The sequence below is a fragment of the Aythya ferina genome (genome assembly GCF_964211825.1).
Source record: "Aythya ferina genome assembly, chromosome: 14".
NCBI lineage: Eukaryota > Metazoa > Chordata > Aves > Anseriformes > Anatidae > Aythya > Aythya ferina.
In genome coordinates, this window is record NC_140312.1 from 9,114,089 (window position 1) to 9,132,947 (window position 18,859).

General features: G+C 67.3%; 1 protein-coding gene across 19 annotated transcripts; it reads left to right on the top strand.

Annotated features, from left to right (window-relative positions):
* Positions 1 to 173: 173 nt before the first annotated feature.
* Positions 174 to 16,383, top strand: PDLIM7 (PDZ and LIM domain 7). 19 transcript variants are annotated; one of them, XM_084535950.1, is made up of 28 exons: positions 174 to 311; positions 1,604 to 1,710; positions 4,735 to 4,886; positions 5,133 to 5,163; positions 6,758 to 6,774; positions 7,435 to 7,580; positions 7,850 to 7,886; positions 8,497 to 8,535; positions 8,661 to 8,806; positions 9,022 to 9,058; positions 9,631 to 9,669; positions 9,803 to 9,957; positions 10,181 to 10,217; positions 10,855 to 10,893; positions 11,009 to 11,163; positions 11,379 to 11,412; positions 11,834 to 11,872; positions 12,006 to 12,160; positions 12,375 to 12,411; positions 13,020 to 13,064; positions 13,165 to 13,319; positions 13,502 to 13,535; positions 14,419 to 14,477; positions 14,588 to 14,822; positions 14,913 to 15,093; positions 15,246 to 15,366; positions 15,798 to 15,913; positions 16,150 to 16,383. In XM_084535950.1, exons 2-28 carry the CDS (start codon positions 1,606 to 1,608, stop codon positions 16,234 to 16,236), a joined length of 2,433 nt encoding a protein of 810 aa, XP_084392076.1. In that variant the 5' UTR covers positions 174 to 311; positions 1,604 to 1,605; the 3' UTR covers positions 16,237 to 16,383. The 19 variants fall into 19 exon arrangements, with proteins under 19 accessions (XP_084392076.1, XP_084392087.1, XP_084392093.1 ...); XM_084535961.1 differs by lacking the exons at positions 7,435 to 7,580; positions 7,850 to 7,886; XM_084535967.1 differs by lacking the exons at positions 13,020 to 13,064; positions 13,165 to 13,319; positions 13,502 to 13,535.
* Positions 16,384 to 18,859: the final 2,476 nt, after the last annotated feature.

Sequence of the window (18,859 nt, forward strand, 5' to 3'; positions counted from 1 at the left end):
GGCCGCGCACCGGGACCGGCCCCGGCCGCGGGAACGCGCCCGCCCCCCCCCCAACCCCTCCCCATTTCTTCCATCCCGCCAGGGGGCGCCCGCCCCGTCGGAGGTGGCGGGAGTGGGAGCGGGCGCGCGCGCTGATTGGCCGAGCCTCGCGGTGGCCACGCCCCCCTCCCGGCCCTATATAAGGCGCGGCGAGGGGCGGGGCCCGGGTTCGAGTCCCGCGGCCGCCGGCTCCGCTCCGCTCCGCTCCGCTCCCCCCCCGCCGCGGCCACAGCCCCGCGGCCCCGCTGCCCCCGGGGGCCGGCCCGGCCCCGGTGAGTGCAGGGGGGGTGCAGCTTCCAAAGGGGGTGGGAGCTTGGTTGGGGGGCTGAGGGTGTAGGGCTGGGGGAAAGCGGGTGTCTGGGGCCGGGAGGGGCAGGGCAGGGCTCCCAGTATGGGGATGGGGGGCTGCGGAGGGGAGCGGGGGGTCCCTATAGGGTGTGTGGGGGGGTCCCTGCGGGGCACAGGGGGGGTTCCCGGTGGGGTAGGGGGGGGCTCAGCCCCGCAGCCCCCCAGCAGCAGGTGGCCGTGCTGCGGGTGGCCCCGTGGGACGTGGCTGCGCCCATCCTCCGGCAGGGCGCACGAGCAGAGGGTGGGGGGCTCCCACCTCGCCCACCCCCCGCTCCCCCAGCCCCGCCAGCCCCCAGTTTAGGGCTGCCAGACCCCCCCCCCCCCCTCCACCCCCACGGTGCTGCCGGGGACCCCACCTCGTCCCCTCCCTCCCCGCCCCGGCCAAGGCAGCGCCTCGCTGGGGTCTGCGCGGCTGCTGCGTGCCGGGGAATGTCTGACCCGGGGAATGTCTGACACGCAGCCTGCACCCAGCCCCGGCGAGAGGGAGCCGCCGGGTGTCAGCTTACACGCCTTATATAGCCCGGGTTAGGTCCGGGGGGAGCAGGGACACGACGGCCCCCGGCCCCCAGCCCACAGCCGGGGGGAGAGGCAGCCAGAGCCGAGCCCATCCCGCTCCCGTTCCTCGCGTTCAGGGCTCGGGAAGGGCATCGCGGCTCTCCCGAAGCGAGGCACGGCTGGGGCTGGCCAAAGTGCCCGGTGGCTTGGCGGGCTGACAGCTGTCAGCGCGGTGCTGGCGGGCAGGGATGCGCTGGGATTCCCTGCCCCAAACCCCGGCGCCGTGTGTGGCTCCCAGGTAGCGTCTGCGCAGCCAGCTGCCTCTCAGGGCATCGCGCAGCTCCCCTGCTGCTGCTGCTGCTCATCCACCCGGCAAAAAGGCTTCTGGTTCCCGGCCCTGCCAGCTGCCACCTCTCCACTGGCTGAAACGGCCTCAGGGGGTTTTGGGGTGCTGCGAGGGAGAGCCCGTGCCAGGTTTGGGAGAGGGAGGGCAGAGCCCGTCTGGCTCCCCGGTGCCCCTCAGCTCTGGCGCTGCTGCGGGAGATGCTGATGGATTTGGGGTGCGTCGGTAACCGCAGTGTGGGCTGGTCGGGGTGGAGCTGCTGCTGGAAACGTGACCTGTCTCCTCCTGCCCCGTCCTGCCGGGCCCCCTCCTCGGCTGCTCTCCCCACGCCGTTCCCACGTCGCGCCCCGCCGGGCTCACCCCCCTCTTCCCTTGCAGAGATGGGCGACATGGAGTCCTACAAGGTGATGCTCAACGGGCCGGCGCCCTGGGGGTTCAGGCTGCAGGGAGGGAAGGATTTCAGCATGCCGCTCTCCATCTCTAGGGTAAGAGAAGCCAAACACCAGCGTGGCCCGTTCTCCTCTGTCTCTGTGGGTTTGAGGCCACAGCCACAGCACCCAGGCAGCAGAGGCAGAGCCGTATGGGGGATGCGGGCGAGCTGGGGCCCCGGGAGTGCTGTGCCCGGCCCTGCCTGGCTCTGCGTAGCCTCCCCGGAGCCGCCTTATCAGCTCTGCTGTGGCGGGGGGGTGTGTGTGTGTGTGCAGGGGGTGTTCCGGGCAGGGAACCGCAGCAGCGCTGTGTAATGCTGCTCAGCCTCTGCAGAGTCATCCTGGCTGCTGGGGGAGGCAGGGGAGGCCTCTTCCGGAGCGAGCCCCGCGCAGGGGGAGGGCGGCTGCTCTCCGTGCGTCTGAGCCGCGGGGCCGGCTCCGATCTGCAGCGTCCTGGGGCCTGGCTTGTGCAGGGCACTCGCCCCGTCTGCCCGAGGCTGCAGCCCTGCTGGCACGGGACACGTCCCAGCCACAAAACCAGCTCATTTCCTGAGCGCAGGCACACCCGAGCCGCTGTGCTGCCTGCTGCTCCTGCCCGGGGCACCTGGTGCGAGCTTCCCCCGGCGTGATGCTCACCAAGGCCGGGTCTGGCCCCTGGGTGCGTGTAGGTCCCTGTCCCTGGGTGGCCTGGCCCACGGGTGCTAGCAGCAGCTCCGGCCACAAAATTGCCTTATAAGCCTCGGAATGCGCCTGCACCGCCCGTGCTGCTGACGCTCGGGCAGCTGGCACGGGAGGCTGCTTCTCCGAGGACGGCCACGCCGGCGGCACCGGGCGCAGCGTGGGGGCCTGCCCCTGGCACCAGCCTTGGCTCTGGGTGCCCGTCCTCGAGGTGGGGGTGCCCGCAGCGCCCAGCACGCAGCTCCCACCTGGGGGGCACCGTGCGAGGCTGCGATCGCCCGCACCGCTGCCCTGGGGCCAGCCGATCCTCGCCGAGCGCGGAGACGGCTTCGGCGAGTTTATTCTCTAAAAAATGTTTCTCTTGGCTGCGAGCCAGCGCTTAACAAAGGGTCTGATCAGACGGAGGAGCCTCCGAGGGCCTAGGGCAGGGGCCTTGCGAAGCAAGAGGCGATGTGCGCGCAGGCCAGCCCCGCTGCAGGGGCTCGGGAAGCGCAGGGCAGGGCAGAGCGGTGCCTGGGGCCCGGGGTGGAGGCGCTGGGGCTGCAAGAAGCTCCTGAGGAGCCTGGGGCTGGGCAGTGGCAGCGTGAGGAGCAACGAGGACGTTCCCAGGGGACGCAGCCAGCTTTTGGGGGGCTCTGTGGTGATGCTAGGCTGTGTTGCTGTCTGATGGTGCACTGCTCTGCACCCAGAGCTGCTCCCAGCCCTGAAGGTACCGCCTGGAGCACGCAAGAGGCTCTGTGGCGTCCCGACGCCTCGGCTGCGAGGTGTCCCCAAGGTGGCAGAGCTGAGGTAGGAGCGGCAGCAGGCGCTGCGTGGCTCATCCTGGAGCGTGGCAGCAGGGAAGAGGAGAGACCCGGGTGCCGCGGGTGAGAGTGATGCTCCTCGTGCCCAGCTCACCTTGCCGGTGAGACGCGGAGCCCTGCGGGGAGGCCGCGCGGTGGCACCCAGAGGTGTGGGGAACAAAGGCCTGGCTGGGCGGAGAGGGGAGGAAGGAAACCAGGGCAGGAGCTTTTAGCCCAGGGGGCAGGAAACGGGAAGGCCAGAGCGGGTCCTGGCCGAGCCCGAGTCCGGCTGAGCTGGCATCTGCAGGAGGGGCTTCCTGGCGCGGCGGTGCCGGTGCCGGCGTGGGCCGGGCGTGCCGGGACACAGCCTGCCGCGCTCCCCCTCCCCGGGCAGCCGTGCGAAAACCTCTCCCAGCTCCAAACCCACGCAGCCACTGCTCCTTCCCAGCCCCGAGGGCAGCAAGCCGGGGCGTGCAGGAGTGGCCGGGAGCATCCTCCTGTCCCGAACGCCGCAGGGGATGCCCGTGTCCCTTTTGGGGACGGCGGCAAGGTGCCGGTGGAGCCGTGCCGTGCCTGGCAGCGGGGGCAAGGTTCGGCCCGGTGCACGGGGGGGGGGTCTAAGTACCTGGGGCAGGGAGCGCTGCGCCCAGGGCGGGCCGGGCTCTGCGCATGGGCGAGGAGGGCCCCGATGCTCGGCGGCAGGGATTTTCCAGCCCTCTGACAGCGCTGGGAATCTGGCTCGCTCCTTTTATGTTCATGTCGAACAGGGCTTGAGGAAATACTTGGTCCAAATCCAAGCGCCTTGAGTTCTTCCGCGCTGGAGGAGCAGGAATGGCTGCAGCCTGCCCACGTCTGTCTGTCTGACTCCTCTGTCTGTCTGTCAGTGCCTGGGAGCTGCCTTGCAGCGGCGCTGGGGCCTGCGCCCTGCTCGCCCCTCGGCTGCGCATCCCCGGCAGGAGCTGAGGGTGTTTAGGGCCAGTGGGGGCGATCCAGGCACATCCCAACCCTGTACCTGAGCCGGGTGAGGGGTCTGAAGGGCACAGGAGCACAGCCCGGCTGGGGGATGCAGGTCTGTGTCCCCCCCGTGTTCCCCAGCTCCAGGCTGGGAAAGTGGCTGTGGTTTGCAGCCCTGAGGGGTGAGACGTGGGCTGCGTGCCGGGCCCTGACTCACCCCGTTCGCTTCCAGCCCTGATACCTCAGGGAGCGAGGCAGAGCCAATGTGGCCTCTGCCGCTGGGCATCGCTTGGAAAGCCCGGGCTGTCCATGGGGCTACCCATGGGGATGGGGACGGCGCTGTCCCCGGGGTGCTGGCACAGCCCCCGGCCATGCTGTGCCTCAGGGCAGCGTTTGGGGTTAGTGCTTGGCTGCTGCAGCCAGGGAGAGGCTGCTGTGGGTTAAAGAAATAGGAAACGTGGGGTGGTCTGGGGTGGGGGTCTCTGCATCAACCCAGTACTGCTCTGACCCCACACTGCTGCAGCACCGTGTTGCAGGCTGCCCTAAAACGGGACGAGGCACCATGAGGGGTGTCCTGTGCCTGGCTGACCTTGTCGCTGGCTCTCACGGGGACAAATCGTCCCTCCGCCGGGCTGGCCAGCTCCCCCTGACTCTCTCTGTCCTGCAGCTGACGCCGGGCGGGAAGGCGGCCCAGGCTGGCGTGGGAGTGGGCGACTGGGTGCTGTACATCGACGGCGAGAGCACCAGCGCCATGACGCACATCGAGGCCCAGAACAGGATCCGCGCCTGCGGGGACAGGCTCTGCCTCACGCTGAGCAGGTAGGGGCCTGCGGGGCGCGTAAATACGGGGTGCTGGTGTGGCCGGAGCCAAGCTGGGGCCCTCTGCTCGTTGCCCCCTCTGGTCCTGCTGCCCCAGGGCAGCTCCTGGCCCTCACCTCTGCCCGCAGGGCAGTGCTGGCCAGCCATGGCTCCCTTGGGTGTTAGCACCCCATCGGTCCCGTCCGTAGGGGGGGGGATGGCTGTTGGGCCCGTGCAGCTCCTGCCTCACCGTCTCCTCTCTTGCAGAGCCCAGAACCACCTGGGGAAGCCGCAGAAGGTAGGTGTGTTGCTGCATCGCTGCCTGCAGCAGCTCGGCCCCGAGCTGGGGGTGGGGAAGGCTCCGAGCTTATCCGGAGGAGCGGACTTTGCTCCTGGGGCCCAAAGGCTTCTTGGGGACCGGGGTGTGTTTGGAGGGCTGGTACGGCAGCTCTGAGCCCTAGCGACACGAGAGACTGGGGGGAGCAGGACCTGCCCCGCAGGCGCCCAGTCCCCAGCTGCCACTGCTGGTCCTGGGTGCGGAGGGGCCAGGCAGCAGCAGCACGGCCTTTGGGCCCTACATTTGCCGGTGCTGGAGCTCCCTGGCACAGAAACTCCCTCCCTCCTGCTGCACGGGGAGGCAGAGCCAGGGCCAGCGGCTCCTGGACAGAAGCCACCTGCATGCCTTGAGCTTTGTGCCGCGGGATGGTTGCGAGCAGCGCGTGTGCATGCCCGGCCCCGCCACGGGGCAGCAGCGAGCGTGTGGGGCACTTACTAATCCTACAGCAACCCTCGGGACAGGCGTGCAGCCTGGTGACCCTGGGCTGGATGCCCTGCGGAGAGGAGACCTGGCTGGCAGAGCCCGGTGCCCAAAGCTCACGCGCTGTCCGTGTTTGCGTGCCCGAGGCGAGGACGAGCCCGGCTTTTCCACCTATCTGCCCGCTGCGCTGCCTGGCCCGGGGCTGCCCCTTGCATGCTGCTTGACGTGTGAGCCCGTGTCTGTGTGTTTTGTCTCGCTCAGGACTCACTCCCCTGCTCTGAGCCCCCGAAATATAACTTCGCTCCCAGCACCGCCCTCAACAAAACAGCTCGGCCCTTTGGGGCCGGCTCGCCTCCGAACCCACGGCCCGGGCTGGTGACGAAACCCGTGACGTACGTGCCCCTGGCGCCCGCCTGCACCCCCCAGCACAATGGGTATGTTGCTGTCCATCCCGCTCCCCGAGAACACAGGGGAGCCCGCTGCCCGGCCCCGCTGCGCCTTGCATGCCAGGCACCCGTGGGTGGGAGCGGGCGACGGTGCCCGTGCCGGGTCCCCCGACGGCTGGCGCTGAGACCGCGTAACAGGACCGCCACGCGTGGGGACACGCTCACGCCTGCTCCTCGCTCGGGGACGTGTCCTCCTCCGCTGGCCTTTGGGGAGCCCCGCGGGGCGCAGCCATCATAATACACTCACCGGCGTCTGCGACAGCCCTGCAGCGAGGGGCAGGAAGGCTGTGGCTGCCGTGGATGCTCTCGGCAGCCCAGGGTGTTCTATGGGGCTGTGGGGACGGGCTGGCAAAGGGAAGCCCTGCACGGTGCTGCCGTGTGCCCGGCCAGCTGCTGCTCCCTGCCCGTCCTGGCCACGGCACCCTGGAGCTGGGCGATGGGGGGACGTGGCCCTGGCTGCCCTCCACACCCAGGCCCATTTTGGGGGGCCAGGGGCGGCACAGAGTGCTCTGTTGGCGATGTCCCCGCAGCCCAGCGTGCTCCCAGCCCCGGGCGAGCTGGACACAGGTGGCAGGGGGAGTGGTGCAGGCTGTAGGTGAGCTCTGGAAACTTCTTGGGTGCTCTGGGTCTAATTTCACCTTCCTTCTCTTTCTTTCTCTCCTCCCTTTCTCTTTCCCTCTCCCCTACAGGTGCAGAGCCTTGACAAGTCAGTAAGCCTTTTGCCTGCTCTCTCTAGCCTTCCTGCATGCCTCTTGCCCTGTTACTCCCCTGCTGGTGCCCCGTACACCTGGGGCAGGGTTAGCCTGGTGGCTCGGTGTCACCGTGCTGGCAGCACACCCCACTTGGGCCACGTGGGTCTCTCCTGGCATCAAGCTGTCCGTAGAGATGCTGGCTGTGAGGGCACTGGGGTGTCCTCGCACCTGGTCGTTTTTCTCTCCAGCATGTGGAAAGCTGCGCTGTGCACCCTGCCCATAGCACCACAGGTGTTTGCCAGGCTCCCGTACTGCTCCCCGGTGTGTGATTTTGCTCTTGGCTTTCTCTTGCCCTGTCCTCTCTCCTCCTGGCCTTTAGGGCCAGCCTCAAACTGCAGAGATGGAAAATGAGTGCTGAGAAGACGTCCTTAGTGGGCCCTTCCTATGTGGACGATAAGTAAGGGGTGGGGAGGACGTGCGTATTTGGTATTTGGAGTGTGAAATACTTGCTGTTGTGAGGTATGGGGTGGCCTCGGGGAGGTGGTGACGCTGTGGGGATCCTCATGGGTCTGTGGAGCAGTGGTGGGGATGGGACATGGGCAGCGCTGCCCCATGCCACCAGCCGGGCAGGGACAGGACGGTGCCAGCTGAATGCCCGCCCCTGTCGCTCGCAGGCAGCCGCCGCAGCACCCCACTACCCCCATATATGACCCCAGCAAGTTGCATCTGATCGAGGACTCTGAGGACTGGCAGCCCCGCAACACCAACACCCAGTCCCGCTCCTTCCTCAAACTGGCCCAGCTGACGGGCACAGACAGCCGTAAGTTCCCATGGGCACTGGTGCTTGCCGGCAGCCCAGGGTGCCCAGATCAGGCCCTGGATGCGGGATGAGGTGGCATCGGTTTGTGGCCGGGGTGGCCCTGTGGTGTCCCTGTATGTGGCATGGGCCGTGTGTGGGCACGTGGTGGTGCCGTGGGTCTGGTTTGGGGCCAGCAGGGAGGGGTGCCCGGTTCTGTTCCATCGTGCCGTGTGGGGCCGTGGCTGTCCCTGACTGACTCTGTCTCCTCCTTTCTCCCTGGCTGCCCTCAGTGGAGGATCACGATGAGGAGCTTGTTAGGAAGCCCAGGTAAGGGGTGGGCAGTGGGGTGCAGCATGAGCCATAGGGCCTGCGGTGCTGGGGCTCAGCCCCCAGCCCGTTCACCCTCCCACTGTGTCTTCTGTCCTGCCACCTCCTCGCCCCCTGCCCCTCACTGTCCTTTCTGTGTCTGCAGAGCCGAGGTGGTCACTGCGCTGCAGCACCCGCTCTGTGCTCTCCTCCATGGTGAGCACTGCCAGCACTTGGCCACTGCTGTGCCCGTTCCGTTGTGAGGTTCCTGCCTGGGACGGTCCTGTCCAAATCTAGGGTGTCCTAATGCTGGGCTGTCCCCAACTGAGGTGTCCCCGGCAGGACCCAGGGCACTGCTGGCACTGGGGAGGCTGAGCTGCACCGCTGCATCCAGGACACAGCGGGTCGGTGGGGTCTGGGGGCACCAGCAGAGCCTGGCTGGGTGCAGGGAGGTGCTGGGCATCGTCTGGCCCTCGGGCACAAAATCCTGTGATCGTGATCTGGGGCTGTGGGGGAGCTGGAATTGAGCGAGTGTTGCTGGCGTCACCATGGGGCTGCGGACAAGCCTTTGGGAATGCTCGGCCACGTGCCAGCCATTTACCGTTGTGCCGTCATTTTCTTGCCGCCGCAGGGGTCCTCGTGTGTCATTCTGGGGTACCGAGGAGGAGTGGTGAGTGCTGGGCTGTGCTGGGGGTCGGGGTGTGCCTGGCCCCTGGCAGCGCTGCCCCACGCCGCTGGCAATCAGAAGCAGGGGCAGGTCGGTGCCAGCTGAGTGCCTGCCCCTGTCACTTGCAGCCAGCCCCCGCACTCCCCTGGGACCCCCATGCGTGACCCGGGCAAGTTGCGGCTGATCGAGGATGCTGAGGACTGGCAGCCCCGCACCGGCACCTCCCAGTCCCGCTCCTTCCGCAAACTGGCCCGGCTGACGGGCACAGACGGCCGTAAGTTCCTGCAGGGCCTGGTGCCTGGAGCTGACCCTGGGTGTGGGGCCAAGTGTCGGGGTCTGGTTGTGGTGACCCCATGCTGGCCCTGTGTGTGGTGTGGGCTGTTTGGGGGCAGCAGGGAGGGGGTGCCCGGTTCTGTTCCGTCGTGCCGTGTGGGGCCGTGGCTGTCCCCAACTGACTCTGTCTCCTCCTTTCTCCCTGGCTGCCCTCAGTGGAGGATCATGATGAGGAGCTTGTTAGGAAACCCAGGTAAGGGGTGGGCAGTGGGGTGCAGCATGAGCTCTCAGCTGTGGGGCCCACGGTGTCGGGGCTCAGCCCTCAGCCTCTTCTCCCTCCCGCTGTGTCTTCTGTCCTGCCACCTCCTTGCTCCCTGCCCATGCTTGGGTACTGCTGGTATCAGCCACTGCTGTACTCATCCTTCATGAGGGTCCTGCCCCAGCACTGTGCTGCCAGGCTGGGCTGTCCCCACCCAGGTGTCCTGATAGTGGGATGTCCCCATCTGGTGTGTCCTGGTGCTGGGTGTCCCCATGCGTGCGTGTGTCCCCGGCAGGACCCAGGGCACTGCTGGCACTGGGGAGGCTGAGCTGAACCCACTGCATCCAGGACACAGCGGGTCGGTGGGGTCTGCGGGCACTGGCTGTGGGTGTAGGGAGGTACAAGGCAGCACCGGCACCTCAGGCAAGGGAGTATGTGGGGCTTCCTTGTGGCTGTTTTGGGCCAAGTGCTGCCAGCATCTTTGGTGGGCTGGGGATAAGCCAGAGGAATGCCCATTCCGTGTGCCAAGCATTTACCGTTGTGCCGCCATTTCCTTGCCACCGCAGGGATTCCCGTGGGTCCTTCAGTGGCACAGTGGAGCAGCGGTGAGTGCGGGGCTGTTGTAGGGTTCGGTGTGTGTAGGGCCCTTGAGCAGCTCTGCCCCATGCTGCCGGCTGGGCAGGGGCAGGAGCAAGAGCAGGATGGTCCTAGCTGAGTGCCTGCCCTCGCCACTCGCAGGCAGCCCCTGCAGCCCGTTGAGCCCCCCGAGACCCCCGCGTGTGACCCGGGCAAGTTGCGGCTGATCGAGGACTCTGTGGACTGGCAGCCCCGCACTGGCACCTCCCAGTCCCGCTCCTTTCGCAAACTGGCCCAGATGACGGGCACAGACGGCCGTAAGTTCCTGCAGGGCCGAGTGTCAGGGTCAGGCCGTGGTGGCCCCGTGGTGTCCCTGCGTGTGGTGTGGGCTATGCGGGGCCATGTGTTGGTGCTGCGGGGCTGTTTGGGTCCAGCAGGGAGGGGGTGCCCGGTTCTGTTCCATCGTGCTGTGTGGGGTGTGTGGGGCCGTGGCTGTCCCTGACTGACTCTGTCTCCTCCTTTCTCTCTGACTGCCCTCAGTGGAGGATCACAATGAGGAGCTTGTTAGGAAGCCCAGGTAAGGGGAGGGTAGTGGGGTGCAGCATGAGCTCTCAGCCATGGGGCCCACGGTGTCGGGGCTTAGCCCCCAGCCCGTTCACCCTCCCACTGTGTCTTCTGTCCTGCCACCTCCTCGCCCCCTGCCCCTCACTGTCCTTTCTGTGTCTGCAGAGCCGAGGTGGTCACTGCGCTGCAGCACCCGCTCTGTGCTCTCCTACACAATGGGCACCACCAGCACTCGGCCACTGCTGTGCCCATCCCGTCAGGGGGGTCCTGCCTGGGCACAATGCAGACAGGCTGGGCTGTGCCCATCCAGTTGTCCTAATGCTGGGTGTCCTGCTGCTGCTGTCCCCAGCTGAGGTGTCCCCGGCAGGACCCAGGGCACTGCTGGCACTGGGGAGGCTGAGCTGCACCACTGCATCCAGGACACAGCGGGTCGGTGGGGTCTGGGGGCACCGGCAGAGCCTGGCTGTGGGTGTCGGGACGTGCAGGACAGCAGCGGGACCGTGTCACAAGGCAGTGGTACTGGTGTGGGGCTACAGGGAGGCTGGACTGGGCCTAGCACTGCTGGCGTCACTGTGGGGCTCGGGTTAAGTCATGGGGAATGCTCCATGCCAAGCATTTACCGTTGTGCTGCCATTTTCTCAATGCCGCAGGGATTCCCGCGGGTCCTTCTATGGCACAGAGGAGCAGTGGTGAGTGCCAGGCTGTGCCAAGGGCCGGTGTGTGCTGGGCCTTTGGGCAGCATGGCCCTGTGCCACCATCTGGGCAGGGGCAGGATGGTGCCAGCTGAGCCCCTGCCACTCACAGGCAGCCCGTGGAGCCTGAGGAGCCCCCCGAAACCCCAGCTTGTGACCCGGGCAAGTTGCGGCTGTTCGAGGACGCTGTGGACTGGCAGCCCCGCACCGGCACCTCCCAGTCCCGCTCCTTCCGCAAACTGGCCCGGCTGACGGGCACAGATGGCTGTAAGTTCCTGCGGGACTGAGTGTGGGGCCGAGTGTCAGGGTCTGGCCGTGGTGGCCCTGTGGTGGCCCTGTGTGTGGTGTGGGCTCTGTGGTGGTTCTGTGGGGCTGGTTCAGGGCAGCAGGGAGGGGTTGCCTGGGTTTTTTCTGTCATGCCATGTGGGGCCGTGGCTGCCGCCGACTGACTCTGTCTCCTCCTCTCTCCCCGCTGCATGCAGTGCAAGATGATGATGTGTTTGTTAGGAAGCCCAGGTAAGGGGTGGGCAGCGGGGTGCAGGACGAGGTGGGCTGCATGTCCTGGGCAGGGCGCTGGGCACTGCTGGCACTGAGCTGGGGAGGTTGAGCGGCACCACATCCTCTTGTGCTGCTGCGTTACATAGGAGAGTGGTGGCACTGGAAACTGTGCTGGGAGGTGCTGGGATTCCTGTCACAAGAGCCCATGAGGTTCCCGTGGGGCTGCAGGGGCCAGGCACTCACACTGGTGGCACCTCCTGTGCCTTCCCATTTCCGTCATCCCTCCTGCCTTGGTGTTGTGACCCCTGGGTCCCCAAGCTGGGAGGCGGCATGGGTACAAGGGCAGCTGGCATCTTGTGGGGTGGGGATATGCCAGGGGAATGCTCCACGCCATGTGCCAAGCATTTACTGTTGTGCCACCATTTCCTTGCCACCGCAGGGATTCCCGTGGGTCCTTCAGTGGCACAGTGGAGCAGCGGTGAGTGGGGGGCTGTTGTAAGGTTCGGTGTGTGTCGGGTCCTTGGGCAGCTCTGCCCCGTGCTGCTGGCTGGGCAGGAGCTGGGTCAGGAGCAGGACAGTACTGGCTGAGTGCCTGCCCCCGCCACTCGCAGGCAGCCCCTGCAGCCCGTGGAGCCCCCCGAGACCCCCACGTGTGACCCGGGCAAGTTGCGGCTGATCGAGGATGCTGAGGACTGGCAGCCCCGCACCGGCACCTCCCAGTCCCGCTCCTTCCGCAAACTGGCCCGGCTGACGGGCACAGACGGCCGTAAGTTCCTGCAGGGCCGAGTGTCAGGGTCTGGCCATGGTGGCCCTGTGGTGTCCCTGCGTGTGGTGTGGGCAGTGCGGGGCCATGTGGTGGTGCTGCGGGGCTGTTTGGGGCTAGCAGGGAGGGGGTGCCCAGTTCTGTTTCATCGTGCTATGTGGGGCCGTGGCTGTCCCTGACTGACTCTGTCTCCTCCTTTCTCTCTGGCTGCCCTCAGTGGAGGATCACAATGAGGAGCTTGTTAGGAAACCCAGGTAAGGGGTGGGCTGCGGGGTACAGCACAAGCCATGGGGCCCACGGTGCTGGGACTCATTCCCGGCCCATTCACCCTCCCACTGTGTCTTCTGTCCTGCCACCTCCTCGCCCCCTGCCCCTCACTGTCCTTTCTGTGTCTGCAGAGCCGAGGTGGTCACTGCGCTGCAGCACCCGCTCTGTGCTCTCCTACACGATGGGCACCACCAGCACTGGGCCACTGCCGTGCCCGTCCTATCATTGGGGGTCCTGCCCGGGCACTGGGCTGTCCCCATCAGGGGTGTTCTGGTGCTGGGTGTCCCCATGCGTGCATGTGTCCCCGGCAGGACCCAGGGCACTGCTGGCACTGGGGAGGCTGAGCTGCACCACTGCATCCAGGACACAGCGGGTCGGTGGGGTCTGGGGGCACCGGCAGAGCCTGGCTGTGGGCATCGGGACGTGCAGGACAGCAGCGGGACCTTGTCACGAGGCAGTGGTACTGGTGTGGGGCTGCAGGGAGGCTGGACTGGGCCTAGCACTGCTGGCGTCACTGTGGGGCTCGGGTTAAGTCATGGGGAATGCTCCGTGCCTCGTCCCAAGCACTTACTGTTGTGCCGCCATTTTCTCAAAGCCACGGGGGACCCCGCGTGTCGTTCTATGGCACAGAGGAGCAGCGGTGAGTGCCGGGCCCTTGGGTAGTACTGCCCTGTGCCTCTGGCTGGGCAGGAGCAGGGGCAGGAGCAGGATGGTGCCAGCTGAGCCCCTGCTACTCACAGGCAGCCCGTGGAGCCTGAGGAGCCCCCCGAAACCCCAGCTTGTGACCCGGGCAAGCTGCGGCTGTTCGAGGACGCTGTGGACTGGCAGCCCCGCACCGGCACCTCCCAGTCCCGCTCCTTCCGCAAACTGGCCCGGCTGACGGGCACAGATGGCCGTAAGTTCCTGCGGGGCCGAGTGTTGGGGTCTGGCCATGGTGGCCCCGTGGTGTCCCTGTGTGTGGTGTGGGCTGTTTGGGGCCAGCAGGGAGGGGGTGCCCGGTTCTGTTCCGTCATGCCATGCGGGGCCGTGGCTGCCGCCGACTGACTCTGTCTCCTCCTCTCTCCCCGCCGCACGCAGTGCAAGATGATGATGTGTTTGTTAGGAAGCCCAGGTAAGGGGTGGGCAGCGGGGTGCAGGACGAGGTGGGCTGCATGTCCTGGGCAGGGCGCTGGGCACTGCTGGCACTGAGCTGGGGAGGTTGAGTGGCACCACATTACATAGGAGAGTGGTGGCGCTGGAAACCGTGCTGTGGGTGCTGGGAGGTGCTGGGCACTGTTTGGATGTCAGTCATGAGGGCTTGTCAGGGTCAGGCCATGTCTGGAGGCAAGGAAGAGGCAGGCACTGGGGATGCCAGTTGGCAGCTCTTCTGGCTTTGTTCTTCACCTTCCCTCCTGCCTTGGTGTTTGAGTGCTGGGTCCAGATCTGCCTGGTTTGCTCTGTAGCAAATAAATTCTCCTGCTCTTATAGCCTGCTCCTTTTTCTGTTTGCCCTGGAGAGCCGCAGAGCTGCCGGCTTTCTGTCACTGTCCTTGCCCCTCTGGACCTCGCTTGCTCTTGCATCTCCCAAGCCCGGTGCTGGCAGGATGCCCTGGGGGTCACAGGCACTGCCACCCCGGACCAGCCTGGCCCTGCCTTTCCCTGCCTCTGCTGGAGCTGACCCCGGGGCTCCCCCCACCAGGCTGGCTGTAGGGTGCTGTGTGAGGCTGGGGGTACCTGCCCACTGTCACCTTTGAGCGTGCTGCAGTGGTGTGTGCGATCCTACAGGTCCCTGCCACCCTGCAGCACCCCACAACCGGGGCACGGCGCCCCACAGCTCAATGCTCCCACCCCGCTGGGTACCACAGACCTGGGGGTGCTGCGTCCCCCAGCACCAAACCTGCTACTGGCCGGGCACGGGGGCTCAGCCAGCTCCTGGCTGTGGGGTGGGGGTCCCTGCTTGCATGCACAGGCCGTGGGGGCGAGCGTGGCAGGCTGGATTAACTGCTGGTTCTGTAGCCAGGTCTCCGTGCTGGACCCGTCCCCGGGAGCAGCGATGAAAACAGAGCCAGGACTGGGTGAGTGAAACCTTTCCTCTGGGTTCGGGGCAGGAGGGCTGGGAGCAGAGGTAGGGCTGGTGCGGGGGGATTGGGAGCACCATCCAGGAGGCTTCTGTGTGTGTGTGCAGCCCCCAGGACCCCCGCTGCCACCCCTGGCCCTGCCAGCCGCCCACCCTGGGCTGTGGACCCGTCGTTCGCCGAGCGCTACGCCCCGGACAAGACGAGCACGGTGCTGAGCAAGCACAGCCAGCCGGCCACGCCGACCCCCATGCAGAACCGCAGCTCCATCGTGCAGGCGGCCCAGCAGGCGCCCGAAGGCCTGGGCCGCACGCCGCTCTGCTACAAGTGCAACAAGGTCATCAGGTGAGCCCTGGCCACCCGCCGCCACCCCGCCACCCTCCTGGGCACGTGCCGGGGCCCCGGTGGGGCTGACGTGGCTCTGTCCCTCCTCAGGGGCCGCTACTTGGTGGCACTGGGACATTACTACCACCCCGAGGAGTTCACCTGCTGCCAGTGCAGGAAGGTGCTGGATGAGGGTGGTTTCTTCGAGGAGAAGGGCTCCATCTTCTGCCCCAAGTGCTACGACACGCGCTACGCGCCCAGCTGCGCCAAGTGCAAGAAGAAGATCACCGGGGTGAGTGTCCCTCGACCCTCCCCGCACCTCCTACGTGTCCCCAGCTCTGTCCCTTCCCCTCCTGCTGGCCCTCTGCCCCAGGGACCCCCTGTCCCTTTCAGCCCTGGGTGGGGGTCCCCCAAAGTGCAGGGCTGACAGCGTCTCTCCTCCAGGAGGTGATGCACGCGCTGAAGATGACCTGGCACGTGCAGTGCTTCACCTGCGCGGCCTGCAAAACTCCCATCCGCAACCGTGCCTTCTACATGGAGGAGGGACAGCCCTACTGCGAGAGAGGTATAGGAACGGGGGGGGACCCCTCGTGTCACCCCGGGGCGCCAACAGGGCTCAGCACCTCTTGGCAGGAGCCCGGCGTGAGCTGCCCTGCGCTGCGGGGCTCTCCCCGGGCCACGGGGACGGCTGGGTGTCCCCTGAGCCCTCTGTCCCCGTCCTCCCCAGCTGCTGGGTGGTGCCATCGCTGGCAGGTTGCCGCGGCGATGACGGAGGATGTAGATCAAAGCGAGTGCTGCATCCTGGGAGCTGAGGTTCGCCTCCTCCCCGCAGCATGGTGGCGGTCAGGGACACCCTGCCCAGGGTGCCTGGCGCTTTGAGCTTTGTCCCTGTCCTGGGCTGGATGCGAGATGTCCCCAGGCTGTGCCCTGCTGCACGGGGACACGAGGGGTCGCAGGCTGGGGGAACGCTGACCCGGGCTCTGCCTCTGCTCGCAGACTACGAGAAGATGTTTGGCACCAAGTGCCGCGGCTGCGACTTCAAGATCGACGCTGGGGACCGGTTCCTGGAGGCGCTGGGGTTCAGCTGGCACGACACTTGCTTCGTCTGCGCGGTGAGCCACGCGTCTGCCTCATCCTTCTCTCCCCGGGTGCTGGCTGGAGGCTGGTGGGGGCTGTAACGGGGGCCCTGAGTCCACGAGTTTTTCCCCACCTCGCTCTGCGCCAGTGCCTCTGAGCCTGCTGCTCCTTGGCGCCTGCACGAGGCCGGTGCTGAGTGAGAGAGCAGCTGGGGCTGAGCGTGGGAGGGGACCCCGGGGACCCCGCTGACCGCCTGCGCTTTCCTCCCCAGATCTGCCAGACCAACCTGGAAGGGAAGACGTTCTACTCCAAGAAGGACAAGCCGCTGTGCAAGAGCCACGCTTTCTCCCACGTGTGAGGCGCGGGAGGCCGGCTGTGCCCACGCATGCCCCTGGCCCTGCATGCTCCTCTCCCACCCCTTCCCCTGCCCCAGGGAGCCAGGCTGGGACCTCACCCCTTCCCCTCGCTCCTGCCTCTTTCCTGGCAGCTCCTGGCTGGGCTCCAGAAGAGGCAGGGCCAGCCTCAGAGCCCCTTCTTGCTGGGTGGCTTCTTCTGTGCCCCCCCGGCTGACCTAGGAGCCCGGGGAAGGGGATGCCACGTGGCTCTGCTGCCCCTGAGCCGCTCAGCATGGGGGCTGGAGTCAGGGGTGTGGGTGCCTGGCTGCAGCGGGGCTGCTCCCTTGCCTGGATGAGGCCCACCTGCCCTGGCACCAGGGCAGAGACGCTCCTAGCGCATCCCTGAGCGGGCGAGGACCAGCCCCCAGCCCCTGCCGAGCTCTCCCCCACCTTCCCTGCTTCGTGCTCAGCGTGTGGGGCTGGAGAACCGCCTCTTCTCCCCCTGCCTGCCACGACCCCACTGCCCACTGCCTTGCAGACCGCGGCGGCGCCTTCCCGTGGCTGCGGGCTGGGGGGGCTCTGTGCCTTACGTCCCTGCACCCAGCTCCCCGCTGCTCCCCTGGGGCTGGCGGGGGGCAGCACCCCCTGCCCGGCCGTGCCGGGGTGCAGGGCCCCGTGCCGGCCTCTGGCTCCCCGCAAGGCTCGGAAACAGCTTCCTACCAAAGAGCGTGTGCCGCCGCTGTCCCAGCACTGTAAAACGCCTCTCCCCAAACCCACACTCTCCGGTTGGGCTGCCTCCGATGTAGCCACGGTGCTTTTAGTGCCTTTAATAAACACTTCTCTGCAAGTGCCCGCTGTCTCAGGGCCTGCGGTTGCGCCGAGCGAGGGGCGGCGGGGCCGGGAAGGTGGCGAGCAGCCTGGAGCCCTGCCCCGGGGCCTGACTCAGCTCGATGGAGCTCGCAGGGAAAAGCTTTGCCTCGGATTTCTCCTCCTCTGTCCCTGGCTTTTAGCAGGCGGAGGCAGCACCGAATCCACGAGGCAAAGCTGGGGCTGGGCTGAGCGAGGGGATACGGGGTCGGACACCACAGCGGTGTCCCCGTGTCCCTGCTGCTGCGTCCCTGAGGCCGTGCAGGGGCCGAGGAGTCACTGGCAGGAGCGTGGTGGTGCTGGGCGTGCTTCAGCGCCACGCGGCCACGCATTGAGTGCAGCTGCTGTCCCCGAGGACGGGCGCGAGCGAGGCAGCGCCGGCACCGCCGGCTGGAACAGGCTCGGGGGCAGTGGGTGTGGGGAGGAGCTGCTCCCACTGCTCCGCTCTGGCAGCCGTAGCGGTCATTAATAATTGCAGCTCTTAACGTGATGAGCAATCATAAGGAAAAGTGTCTCGCTAATCTGCTGGAACCTTCTGCCGGGGGCAGGATCTGGCTGCGGGAAGCAAACCCCACCCAGAGCCAGGCCGAGGTGCGGGGCCCCTGGTCCCCGGAGAGGTGCAAAGCCCATCAGAGAGCGGCAGGGAGGAGGTGGAATAACTGGGGCTTACTGGGAGCTCGGAGCCGGGTCCTGTCCCAGGCTGGGGGCGAACGTGGGTGGTGTGAAGCGAACGGGGACGGTGACACCGCTGAGCAGGGTGGGTGAGAAGGGGCAGGACAGCCAGCCTGGCAGGGACCGAAAAAGCACGGATGTGGTGTGAACCCTGTGCACAAATCCTGGCTGCGAAGCCAAGGTCAGGGGAAGCGGGGAGAAGGTGGCACAGCCGCGGCGGGGACACGAAACCGAGCAGACGGCGGGGAAGGGGCAGGCAGCCGCGCGTGACGGGGCCCCAGCCGCTGGGGTGGCACGTCCTGGGAACGGGTTGTGCCGGCTGAGCTGCGGGGCAAAACCTTGGAGCGGGGCGAGGGCAGCCCCAGCCTGCTCTGGGCTGACGGGGACGGGGTGGCAGAGGTCAGAGAGAAACCTCTCCATGTGCTGGTGACCTGCACGCAGCGGGGGCTCTGCTGCTTTCACCACTTGGTGCCCCGTTGGTGCCCCGTTGCCTCTGGTCCCTACTGATGGCCTCCAGGAGCCAAAGAGCCACCGTGCTGTGCCGAGAGCGGCTCCAAGCAGCGTGCGAGGAGCTCAGGCGGCGGAAGGAGGGTTTCAGAAGGAGGGTCTGGGAAGGAGGGTCTGGGAAGGAGGGTCTCGGGTGGGCTGCGGAGGTGGAGCCTGGGGAGGGGCTGCAGCCGCGCTGCTCCAAGAACAAAGCCTCGCGGCGCTGGGCTCCGTGGGTCCCAGCGCGGGCTCCCAGCGCCGCCACCCCCAAAAGCAGCTGGGCCGCTCGTGGGGCGCCTGCCGCAACCCCCGGCCCCCGCACCGGCACCGGCAGCTGCTCGACAGCTGCTCCCGAGCCCTCTTCGAGCCTCCAAGGGCGGCTCCGGCTTCGGCCTGGCTCGGAAACGCCGCTGCGAGGAGGGCGTGGGCAGGGGGCAGCCACCCCGTCCTCGTCCCGCTGCGCTCGGGGGGCTCGGAGCTGGGTGGCTCTCAAGGGCACGGTGCCCTGAGATGCAGGGATCGCCCCCCCTGGCTTTGTCACCCCGGGGTGGGTGTCCCTTTGACACGGCTGCTGGCCCCTTTTGTGCCTGGGGTGCGGGGACAGGGGCAGGGTGACCCCGG

Coding starts and splice junctions, on each gene's coding strand:
- PDLIM7 (XM_084535950.1), top strand. CDS start 1,606: ATGGGCGACATGGAGTCCTACAAGGTGATGCTCAACGGGCCGGCGCCC. Junction 13,065..13,164: donor TATGGCACAGAGGAGCAGCG/GTGAGTGCCGGG, acceptor TGCTACTCACAG/GCAGCCCGTGGAGCCTGAGG. Junction 14,478..14,587: donor GAAAACAGAGCCAGGACTGG/GTGAGTGAAACC, acceptor GTGTGTGTGCAG/CCCCCAGGACCCCCGCTGCC.